The sequence below is a fragment of the Ranitomeya imitator genome, chromosome 2, assembly GCF_032444005.1.
Source record: "Ranitomeya imitator isolate aRanImi1 chromosome 2, aRanImi1.pri, whole genome shotgun sequence".
NCBI lineage: Eukaryota > Metazoa > Chordata > Amphibia > Anura > Dendrobatidae > Ranitomeya > Ranitomeya imitator.
The window spans coordinates 605483949-605496539 of record NC_091283.1 but is presented as its reverse complement, the minus strand read 5'-3'; the positions used below and the strand labels follow the sequence as shown (position 1 = coordinate 605496539).

General features: G+C 45.7%; 1 protein-coding gene across 1 annotated transcript in view; it reads left to right on the top strand.

Annotated features, from left to right (window-relative positions):
• The window catches only part of DGKE (diacylglycerol kinase epsilon), a 49444-nt gene that overhangs the window by 9739 nt on the left and 27114 nt on the right, over positions 1–12591 (top strand). The window contains exons 3-4 of the mRNA XM_069752443.1: positions 3932–4051; positions 11339–11482. Of these exons, the coding sequence (XP_069608544.1) occupies positions 3932–4051; positions 11339–11482 (264 nt within the window). The remainder of the gene's footprint in view (positions 1–3931; positions 4052–11338; positions 11483–12591) is intronic.

Sequence of the window (12591 nt, the reverse complement as noted above, 5' to 3'; positions counted from 1 at the left end):
ATGGATTTCTAAAGAACTTTTCATCGGATCGCAGATATGAAGGTGTTGTCGTGTTCGTCTTATGACTTGCGTACCCGTATAGATGGCCTAGGAGGGTTGATTTTACTCATAGATTCCCTTTAACCCAGGTGAAAGACACAGTTTGCATGAAGTCCCTTCATCAGGACAGAATGTTCAGGAGATGACCATTCATATGTGGACACATCTGGTTGCTCTAGTCTGTCGTCCTGTGGGCTAGCATTCATTTGGGTCCTCTCACTCACTCGGTATGAGTATTCACCCCTTGTGTCCAAAAAAAGAGAACACAAAGGCAGTGAAGGATGGAAAGTCCTAAAGGGAGGGGTGGTATTTGCATACAGCACATAGGACAAGCATGGATTCTGTTTCCCACTTTTGCATAACCGGTGGTGGTGTAGATCTTACTCCATCGTCAATCTCTTTGGAACAACAACATTATTCTATATAGTTCTCAAGGGATTGAACCTCCCACCAGGACGGTAGATTACCGTACTTGCATTCTTTGAACACTCAGTTAAAGGGAATGTCTCTCAACTTTTACTTTTGTATTAATTGTTGTTTATATAATTAATACAAAATGAAATGTTTTGTTTAAACAGTTTATTTTCCTGCATCTGATGGGGGTTGGTATTTTTGATTGTTTTTTCTGTGTTTGTCCAGAAGAACACTTACACATTGCAAATATGGCAGTCCTTGGCATAGGAGACTGCTGTTGGTGTCTGACCTAATCTCCTACACTGTGGCTACCTCCAGCTCTGACCAAGGCACACCTCCTTGGCCGAGCAGGTTCCAGCTGTGTGGGAAGCCAGGTGCCATTTTGGTCTAGTCTAGATCAATGCTCTGAACTAAAAGGTGGACACTGCATGTAAATGACCGGCTGAGGCGGTGTAAGGAGGTCCAGGGCTGCTGTGGTGAGTACATGTCGGACAGCCTGGTATTGTGTTATTAATACCAAGCTACTTAGCTGTCCTCGCCACTAGAGGACGTCCCGCTGCAGGGCTGCTTTGAACAAGGAGAGCAGTGCAGCAGCAGAGACTTCTTCCTGCGGTGAGAACAGATCGGAAGCCTGCCGACTTGTGCTCACCGACGCCGTTACCACAATGTTCAGAGCACAGTAGAGAAATGATCATACTGCCGGGCCCTGAACGCTGACTCTTCTATGCTATGTCAGCATAACGCCTCATTCAGACGTCTGTGTGTGCAGCGACATTTGAAGAGGATTCACAACTTCTGGAAAGCACATCAGAAGTTGGCAATAAAGTCTTTCAGAGGTCCCTTTATTACAGATATCTGAATGAGCGAAGCTGTGCAACTCATCCGATCATATGTGGCACTGTCTGCTGGGCCATACATCCCATCCCATCGTGTGACATGGTCCGCTGGGATGTACATATATGGAGGGCTGTGTGGCGTCTCGTACTGTATATGGAGGGCTGTGTGGCTGCTTGTACTGTATATTGTATATAAGGGGCAGTGTGGTGGTTGGTAGCGTATATGGGGGTAGTGTGGCTGCTCGTACTGTATATGGGGGGGGACTATGGCTGCTTGTACTGTATATGGGGGACTGGCGGCTCGTACCGTATATGGGGGGGCTGTGTGGCGGCTCGTACCATATGTGGGGGATGTCAGTGTGGGGACTCGTGCTTTATATGGGAGGCTGTCAGTCCGTGTGGTATAAATGGATGATGTCAGCATGCTTAATTCTGCTCAAAATTAAGTGATACAATTAATATAAAATAATCATTAATATGTTGATATTAATATCTATATCTGTTTGGAGAATGGATAATTTTTACTGTAAACATATAGGTTCTATACATTGAACTAGTTTCTTAACTGGGCCCCATGTATATCCTGTTATTTAGTATGGCCGTATCATGTAAGGTTGTTGTGAATGTGATCTGTTTGGGGGTGGTTTTGGCTTATTTATGCCGGAATTCATTGTGAATATAATATAACTTGAATGCATATGTAATAAAGGTGAATGTCTTTAGTGTTTTTGTTTTTTCCTATTTTATAGTCCTCACATTACGTATAGTATATTATTGCTTCTATACATACATACATGCATGCACATTTTAAGAGATGTATTCTAGAAAATGACAATTCCAGAGCTTCTTTTTAGGCCCTATTTACACTAGTCATGATTCAGTTTTTACTGAAACAAGAAACGATGTGATAGACGCATTACTACCTGTCCTTGAGCTCAAGTTCTATCTCAGCTGCGCTGTGGTGATGAGCACACATACCCCTCTCAGCCGAGGAGCAACCCTGACATGAGATGGAATAAATCTTTTCACTGAGTACGTATACCCATTTTGCAGAGAACTTGAGCTGGAGAACCCTCCCCCTTGTGCTCGTTCTCAGAGGAACTCTTTTAAACTGATCACCTGTTCTGAATGTCGATACTCTGGTGATCCTGGAACATTTGTTATTTTTCTTATGTTCCCCTCCATTCCAAAGTCATGCACATTTCCCCATCTCCTGTAATAATGGTGCAAATATTCCCATCAACCAACTGGACGTATACCACAGAATTTCCCATGTTTTGATTGGCCACCATCAGAGGAGAAATGTCAAATGCCCACCAAGAAGTTCTGTGGTACAAGCCCACTTGGTTGAAGGGAAAATTTACACTTTTTATTACTGGAGGGCATAACTTTTGAAAGGAGGGGCACAGAAGAAAAAGTTTAAAACGTTTCCAGAATCAGTGGGGCAGAGGTAACTAGAGGAAGTCCTCAGTTAAAATTAAAAAAAATAATCCATACACCCTAATGACAAGAAGATGGAAGCACTAAATTGTCATTTTTTTTCACTAAGTTTTCAGAGAAATAATGAAGAATGTGACAGTCTTGCATTGTATAAGATGATCCCAAATGATATTCGTTAATAGGGGTTACAACAAGTATTTAATAAAATAATGTCAGGAAATTTTACAGATCTTCCATAATACTACAAATTTCTGTACATCCGTACATAACTGCCTGACCTGAAACACTATACAAAAAAAGGTTGCACTCTATCGTGCCAAAGCATGTCGAATATGAAATACATGAAATATGAATAGCAAAATTGCTTTTTGAACATTAGGAAAAATATATATGAGACGCTTTGCACAGAATTTGGCCAAATAGTGTGAGCCCATCAACCATCGTCAAGGTGGTCTCATTAATCTGATGGGTCCCTGACCCCCCTGTCCAAATGTGAACACTTACCAAAGGCCAATGTCTGTATGCCTGGGTGAATGTGGACACCTCTGTCAGCAAGGCCTACATATGGGTTGGCCAGAACCAAGTGTGATTAGGTGTAATTCCTATTCACACTAGTTTGGATGTGCCAGTCTTTTCTGTCATTTGTATGTTAGCTTACTGACTGAGCACTCCTCCCATCACCATGTGGTTTTTAATTACATCTTAATCACACTTGGTTCAGGCCAACCCACATGTCGGCTTTACTGACAGAGGTGTCCACATACACCCATGCATACAGACATTAGCCTTCGGTAAGTGTTCACATTTGGACAGGGAGGTCAGGTACCCATCAGACTAATGAGACCACCTTGACGATGGTTGATGGGCTCACACTATTTGATCAAATTCTGTGCAAAGCGTCTCACAAATATTTTTCCTAATGTTCAAAAAGCCATTTTGCTATTCATATTTCATGTATTTCATATTTGACATGCTTTGGCATGAGAGAGTGCAACCTTTTTTTGTATATTGTATATGGAGGTGGCTGCTCCTGGTATGCACCTATTCACACTAGTTTGAATGTGCCAGTCGTTTTTCTGTCATGACCTGAAACTGTTATATTCCGGTCCTTGTTAAATGCCATACAGATGTTTGTTACCTTGTTCCCATATTGTTTAGAGCATTGCAATTTATGGTTGATACAAAATCTTATCATTTTCTAGTTAATAACCTCCATGGGAAGCAACTGGACCCCTTTAATTGTTCTGGCCAACACACGAAGTGGAAATAATATGGGTGAGGTTCTAGTGAGTGAATTTAAAGGTCTTCTTAATCCTTTACAGGTGGGTATATTAGGGTTGGGGTACTTGGGTAGAAAGCGGTGTCAAGTATATAAAGCAGAATTCACCAAAATGGTATCTGCACTAAAATAAATTTGCCATTTTTTTTATACCTGGCGGATTTTATATATTGTTAAAGTAGATCTGTCACTTGCACTATACAAACTGCACTCATTACTAATTAGATATTAGACCCGATGAGGCTGGTGTACTTACTTGGATAATATGTGCGCGTATAGCTATTTGAAACCTTTTACTCCATCTCTGCCGACCTAGCCTGACTGACACATCCTCAGTGCCTCTCCTCCCTGCTGCTGATTTCTCACACCGCTCAGTACAAGCTGCAGCTGAGAGGCTGTCTGGGCAGAGACTGCATACATATCAGCTATTTCACTCTATAGCTGGACTCCTAAAATGTTCATCTTCATTTCGGCATTATCCAGTATTTCTGACATGGAGACCCCGATCTCATCAGGTATTAGAGATATAGTTAAATATAATATGCCTTCTGTATTGTGAAATCTAGTCACAGATCCGCTTTTAATTAAATTGATGCATTTTTTTTTACAGTTCTTAAATGTGGCAAAAAAGAACTGTATGGCTTCCATTCATCATTTGCTTCTTTTTGGTCACTTTCCTTTTATGTCTTGAGGTATTTTTGTTATAATGGAGATCTATAGGTAGTGAAAAAATTTTTTTATGATTTAAAGGGAAGGTGACAGCGAATACATGCCGCCCGATTCATGTATGAGACACTGTATGATTCCGGCCAAGTATGCTCTGAAACACTGTGGCATTTCAGAGTAAACATACTTTAAAAGTCTCCGGGAACCGAGCTGCACAGGAGACTAATTGGAAAGGCAGGTCCCCGGCATCTTCTCCCGCCCTGCTGCCAGTGACTGACAGGTCTTTCCCTGCTTGCATGTATAGGAGGAGACCTGTCACTCAAAGGGAATGGGCGGTGAGAAGCCACCTGGACATACCTGTCTGACTAGGCCGACTGGCTGTGAAAGTATGTTTCTCCTTCGCCTCATTGGGGGACACAGGACTGTGGGTGTATGCTTCTGCCGCCAGGAGGCTGACACTAAGTAAACTTAAAAAAAAAAAGTTAGCTCCTCCTCCATCGTATACACCCTGACACTGGCTACCAGAGACTCCAGTTTATGCTTAGTGTCTCAAGGAGGCACACCTCTGAGTCCTTTCTCTTGGACTCCATTTTTTCAACGCGATGAATTGAAGGGGAGACGGATCCTTTTGAGGGTCCGATCTCCCCAAAACCATCAACGGGCAAGCACGTGTGATTCCATGTCCACGTATCCTTTCCCGCTACGTGGGATTCTTCACCGGACTTGGCCCTGACCACCCTAAGGTATTGAGACCCTGGGCTGTACAGGTGCCCGTAGTCGTCCGTGTTTCCCCCCAGGTTTTCTACACCCCGGCTCTGCTGCGGTGATAGATGGGGTGGTGGACGGTCCCTCTCCTTATCCTGGCAGATAACGGAGATAGGGTTCCTGCACCGTCTTTTCTTTTTGGCTTTCCCCCTCTGCTGGGGCGCTGGGACCTGCTGTAGCAGTATTTTTTTGTCCCAGTCTCTGTCCCTGGGTAGAGCTTTACGGATAATTATGTCTAGAAGAGTTAAATCTCACACGGTTCTATTTACCGGTTGTGTAGATTGTCGTGCCCCTTTCCCGCACGCCCAGAGTAATCGCTGCTGCGAGGCCTGTGACTCTGAACGCGCCCAGGAGCCCTCCCCCCCCCCCCCCCCCTGCCAGCTCCCCAGCAATCCCTCCGGCTCCTGCCCCTCAAGATTCTGGGGCAGCTCCGCCAGAATGGGTCACGTCCTTGTCGCAATCCATGGCGTCCCTCTCTGAAGCAATCAAATCCCTTCAGTCCCCGGCGGTCGGGGCTGGCAGTCCATCTGTCTCGGAGAGGGCCTCAGGGTCTCAGGAGCCTTCGGCCTGCAGGGGTCGCGCTCGCACTAGACAGACGCGTGGAAAGCGGATTCGCACTGCGTCACACAGGCCCTCAGGTGCTTCTGCATCCTGGAGCTCTGTATCTCGATCTCCTTTCCCTGCAGAGAGCGGAGAAGTTGAGACAGACTATGAGTCTGAAGGGTCCCTTAATTTTGAGACTCCTGGATTTCAGGAGTCGGTAGATAGCCTCATTGAGGCTGTCAATCAGTCCCTGGGGATAGAGGACGAGCTCGCCTCATCCTCAGATCATAAGGTCACATTTAAGCGGGCAAAACGGACCCATAGGGTATTTGCCTCGCATCCGGAATTTGAGGATCTGATTCGCCGCAACCGGGAGCACCCGGACAAACGTTTTTCAGGGCTGAGGGCTCTGAAAGCTAGGTACCCCCTTGCTACTGAACTTTGTAGTAATTGGGCGGAAAATCCTGCTGTGGATCCTCCGGTGTCCCGTTTAGCTTCTAACACTTTATTATCGCTCCCTAATGGCTCAGCAATTAAGGATCCTACGAATCGTCTTATTGAAAGCTTGGCTCGCTCCGTTTTCGAGGCATCAAGTTCGGCGCTTTTCCCTTCTTTCGCGGCAACCTGGGTTGCTAAGGCTATGATGTCTTGGTCAGAGTCTTTATCAAGGGCTCGTCAAGAAAGTGATTTGTCAGCAGAATTGGCGGAAATGTCATCTCAGATAGCACTGGCTGGTAGTTATCTGATTAATGCATCTTTGGATGCTGCAGATTGTGCCTCTGCAGCCGCGGCTAATGCTATTGCAATTAGGAGGGCCCTCTGGCTTAGAACATGGCGGGCGGACTCTACCTCTAAAGAATCGTTTACAACTCTTCCGTATCAGGGTGGCCGCTTGTTCGGTGAAAAACTGGATCAGCTGATTTCGGATTCCACAGGAGGGAAGAGTAAGTTTCTTCCCCAGCAGAGGATTAGACAGCCTTTTCGCCGCCAATTTCAAGCACGTTTCAGACCCTTCCGCAATACTAGATGGGCTCCAGCATCGAGTTCTGCTGCGCAAGGTCGACCCAATCAGGACCGAGACGTTCGGATGCCCTATTCGGCCAACCAGGGGGGAAGAATGCGTTCCCAGTCTACCAGATCCAGAGGATCTAGGACTCAAAGATTTTCGGCCAAGTGACTGGAGGCCTCCTCGGAGTACCTCCAGCAGAGTAGGCGGACGTCTACTTTTATTTCACCAGGTCTGGCTTCAAGTAGTCCACGACCGGTGGGTGGGGGAGCTCGTATCTTCAGGTTACAAGATAGAGCTGGTCCGTCTACCTCCTCCCCGGTTTTTCCCATCCCGTCTTCCCAAGTCCGAGTCCCTCCGACAAGACCTGTACAACTCCATAGAGTCCCTTCGTCTCAGCGGTGTAATTTCTCCTGTCCCAAGGGAGGAAAGGTTTCGGGGTTTTTATTCCAATCTTTTTGTAGTCCCCAAAAAGGACGGAGCGGTACGGCCTATTCTAGATTTAAAACTTTTAAACAAGTTTGTCTGCGTTCGTCACTTTCGGATGGAATCGCTCAGTTCTGTCATCGCCTCTCTGGAAAAAGGAGAGTTTTTGGCCTCAGTAGACATTCAGGATGCTTATCTGCATATTCCCATCTTTCCGCCTCATCAAAGATTTCTCCGGTTTTCCGTAAACAATCTACACTTCCAGTTCACGGCATTACCCTTCGGGCTGGCTTCCGCTCCCAGGGTGTTCACAAAAGTCATGTCTACTGTGGTGTCCATTCTGCACTCCCGAGGTATAGTTGTCTTGCCATACCTAGACGATCTGCTGATCAAGGGACCGACTTTTCTATCTTGCAGGGAAAATGTCAGCATCACTCTGGACACCCTTTCTCGCTTAGGGTGGCTGGTAAATTTAAGGAAGTCATCCCTACAGCCGTCTCGAAAGATCTCATTTTTAGGCATGATCTTCGACACCTCTCAAGCCCTATCAATCCTTCCCCAGGACAAGGTCCTAGCCCTTCGGCGGGAAGTGAGGAATCTTCAACAACCATGCCCTCATACGATTCTGTCTGGCATGAGGGTGTTAGGAAAGATGGTTGCTACTATAGAGGCGGTTCCTTTTGCGCAGTTTCATCTTCGACCCCTCCAACAAGCAATCCTATCGGTGTGGAACAAAAATCCTCTCTCCCTCAACCGCAGGTTTCGGTTGTCTCTCCAGGTCAGGCAGGCCCTCTCTTGGTGGCTAAACAGCTCATCTCTACTCAGGGGGAAGCCCTTTTCCCCAACCAATTGGCTAGTGGTTTCCACAGATGCCAGTCTCCTGGGTTGGGGAGCGGTGTTTTTTCAACACACAGCTCAGGGACGCTGGTCTCCTCGGGAATCAGATCTCCCCATCAATATCTTAGAGATTCGAGCAGTTCGACTAGCCTTGTTACATTTCCACCATCTTCTGGCAGGTCGTCCTGTCCGGATACAATCGGACAACGCCACGGCGGTAGCCTACATCAATCACCAGGGGGGCACCCGCAGCAAGGCAGCCATGCAGGAGGTAAAACAAATTCTACTCTGGGCGGAGAAAAATCGCTCTGTAATCTCAGCAGTCCACATTCCGGGCGAGGAAAACTGGGCGGCAGATTTTCTAAGCAGTCAGGGCCTAGCCTCCGGGGAATGGTCTCTCCATCCCGAGGTGTTTTTGCAGATATGCCATCTCTGGGGGACTCCGGACGTGGATCTAATGGCGTCCAGGATGAATGCCAAGGTTCCCAGGTTTGTCTCTCGGTACCGAGACCCCCAGGCAGTTGCCGTGGATGCGCTGGTTATGTCGTGGAACCAGTTTTATCTCTCTTATCTATTCCCTCCTCTGGCTCTGCTACCGAGGGTAATCAAGAAGATCAAATCAGAGAGAGTGCCGGCCATCCTGATCGCTCCAGATTGGCCACGACGGACCTGGTATGCAGACCTGGTACAACTTCTCGCCGGGGTTCCTTGGCGGCTCCCCGATCGGCCGGATCTTCTATCTCAAGGGCCGATCTACCACCAGAACTCAGAGGTCCTACGTTTGACGGCCTTTGCCATTGAATCTTGGGTTTTAACTCGGGCAGGTTTTTCTCAAGAAGTGGCTGATACCATGATCAGTGCACGTAAGTCCGTCTCGGCCAAGATATATTATCGCACTTGGGAGGTGTTCCTTTCCTGGTGCAGAGAGCGCGGGCTGCCTCCTCTGCGTTTTTCCGTTCCTAACATTCTAGCCTTCCTTCAAACAGGCCTGGATTCTGGGCTTGCTCCGAGTACCCTTAAAAGGCAGGTTTCGGCTTTATCAGTCCTTTTTCAGCGCAAGATTGCTCCTAATCGTCAAGTCAGGACTTTTTTCCAGGGAGTCGCTCATAAGGTTCCTCCTTATAAGACTCCTTTGGAAGCTTGGGACCTTAATCTGGTCTTAAATGCTTTACAGGACGCTCCTTTTGAGCCTCTTCAAGATGTTTCTTTGATGTTTCTTTCTTGGAAAGTCGTATTTTTAGTGGCCATAACGTCCATAAGACGGGTATCGGAGCTGGCAGCCCTTTCTTGTCGGCCTCCCTTTTTGCATTTTCATCAGGACAAGGTAGTGCTCAGACCAGCACCGTCTTTTTTGCCGAAGGTTGTTTCATCATTTCACATCAATGAAGATATTGTTCTGCCCTCTTTTTGTCCGGCACCTACGCACCGTGTAGAAAAAGCTCTCCATACGTTGGATCTGGTGAGGGCTCTGAGGAGGTACGTTTCCTGAACGGCTCCTTTTCGCCAGACAGATGCTCTGTTTGTCCTTCCGCAGGGTCGCAGGAAGGGATGCGCGGCTTCAAAATCTACCCTGGCCAGGTGGATAAGAGCGACCATTCAGGAGTCTTATCGCACCATGGGCATGACGGTTCCGGATGGAATTAAGGCCCATTCGACTAGAGCAGTGGGGGCCTCCTGGGCCATTCGGCACCAGGCTTCAGCAGAACAGGTTTGCAAGGCTACGACCTGGTCTAGTCTGCATACGTTTGTCAAACATTATAATGTCCACTCCCAGACCTCTGCAGATGCAAGTCTGGGTAGAAGAATTCTTCAAGCGGCAGTGGCGCATTTATAGACAACCAATATATGGAGGTCTTTTACTGGTGAGTTATTTTTTTCCCACCCAGGGACTGCTTTAGGACATCCCACAGTCCTGTGTCCCCCAATGAGGCGAAGGAGAAATAGGGATTTTTGTGTTACTCACCGTAAAATCCTTTTCTCCAAGACGCTCATTGGGGACACAGCTCCCTCCCTGGTAGCCTTATGGCTGCTTTTGTTATATCTGATTGCGTTAGTCAGAATCTTTTCTAGACATAAAATTTTCTGTATTTATGCTGTTATATTATCTGTTGAGTTTTGTTCTCCTACTGCTTTTTACACCAAACTGGAGTCTCTGGTAGCCAGTGTCAGGGTGTATACGTTGGAGGAGGAGCTAACTTTTTTTTTTTAAGTTTACTTAGTGTCAGCCTCCTGGCGGCAGAAGCATACACCCACAGTCCTGTGTCCCCCAATGAGCGTCTTGGAGAAAAGGATTTTACGGTGAGTAACACAAAAATCCCTATTTTCCTCTTCAGAGTCAAACATACCTGGTAGAAATCATACTGTCACTGTCTGATTCATGCACCATATATCAGCTGTAAGGTTTCCTTTAAGTAAGCCTTGCTTCATAATTGTTTTTGCTCCTTTTTTCTGTTTTGGGCTTTGTTTGCACTTTTTTGTTTTTAAGAACACTTTACTCGGTTATGTTTTCTTCCTGACTGTTTATGGTCAGGGCTGTGGAGTCAATAAACCAAACCTCCGACTCCTCAATTTCCATGACCACGACTCCGACTCCACAGCCCTGACAAGACTGTGAAGTCGATAAGCCAAACCTCCAACTCCTCAATTCCATGACTCCGACTCCACGACTCCGACTCCACAGCCCTGACAGGACTGTGGAGTCCGTAAGCCAAACCTCCGACTCCTCAATTCCATGACACCGACCACCAAAATGGGCTCTGACTCCGACTCCGACTCCAAAGCCCTGGTTACGGTTTTCCTTATCCAGATGTTTTAACCTAATTCATCATTGGCGACTTTTCAAAGTGCCACAAAGTTTCTGTCCAGTTGTACTTCTGTACCCTCAAATAAGATCATCTTTTGTTTTTGCACAAAATTCCTCAATCCATGTGCATGACTTTTAAAGGATTTTGGCACAAAGAACAAAGCAACAAATAGCAGAAGACACTAATGAAAAGTAACGAAAAGGGCAAATGATGACTTGGGGCCAAAATGTATAAAAATATAAATATTCACCGGTGACCTCTTTTTTTTTTTGTTTGTTTGCAGGTGTTTGATTTGAGCAAAACCTCTCCATTCAAAGCACTTCAGCTGTGCACTCTCCTACCTGCTAATTGCGCCAAAGTGCTTGTGTGTGGAGGGGATGGCACTGTCGGATGGGTCCTTGATGCGGTAGATGAAATGAAACTAAAGGTAAAAATATTTCTTTCCATTTGAAATGTACTTTATCGCCTTGCATTTTCATTGTAGTTGCGCCTAAGTAAAAGTATGAGGCCAGCGCATGAGCTGAGCCTGCTTCATACCAGGCAGTTGTCAGCTGTGTAACCTAGCCAGCAACTGGCCGCAGTTTAACCTTTTCATTGCCACTGTCAATTTCTGATGGCAAAACTTGATGGCATCATTAACTGGGTATGCGCCCCAGGTTTTATTGCACCCTTACCCACTACCACCAATTCAATTGTGGTGTACCGGGAGCCTGCTTAAGACCCCCATAACTGCCATTTTATTCTTTCTGTGAATCTCGTCCTATCTGAGCTTTAGGCCACGTTCGGTATTTGGACAGTATTTTACATCAGTATGTGTAATCCAAAACCAGGAGTGGGTGATAAATACAGAAGTGGTGCATATGTTTCTATTATACTTTTCCTCTAATTGTTCCACTCCTGGTTTCGGCTTACAAATACTGATGTAAAATACTGACCAAATACTGCTAGTGTGAACGTGGCCCTATAGTAGAGCTGTGACTTCACTATATACTCCAATGTTGTGACATTGCAGTATATAGTATGAGCAATCAAATGATAACAGGTTCAAGTCCACTAGAGGGACTAAAAAATAAAGTAAAAATGAAAAAAAAAATGTAAAAAATATATGAGAGTAAGGCCACTGTTTGTTGTAAGGTCGTGATGTCAAGAAGTGTGCCATGACCTTATGATTCTATTCTAATTTACCTATAAACTCAGGCTGCATACAAACCTACAGAACTTAAGGAGTTCATAATTCGGGGACTTCCTGTACATGGTAACTTATATTTATTGCAAAACCGAGTTAAAACATAATACACTTTGTCCTGCTTAAAGCAGAACCTCATGTAGCCATGTCTGTGAAAAAAGAAAAACTATGGCTGCTGAATAGTGGAGAGGCTAAAATGAAAGAACTTTGGGTCAATCGGCACTTTTAACCATTTTTTTAATGAATAATAATACACCTGAAAATAAGGAACTCTGTGATCTTATTATAGAAATGTACTCCTTTCTCCTTCTGCACTGATCAAAATTCTCAGTTCACCTATAAAATCTTGT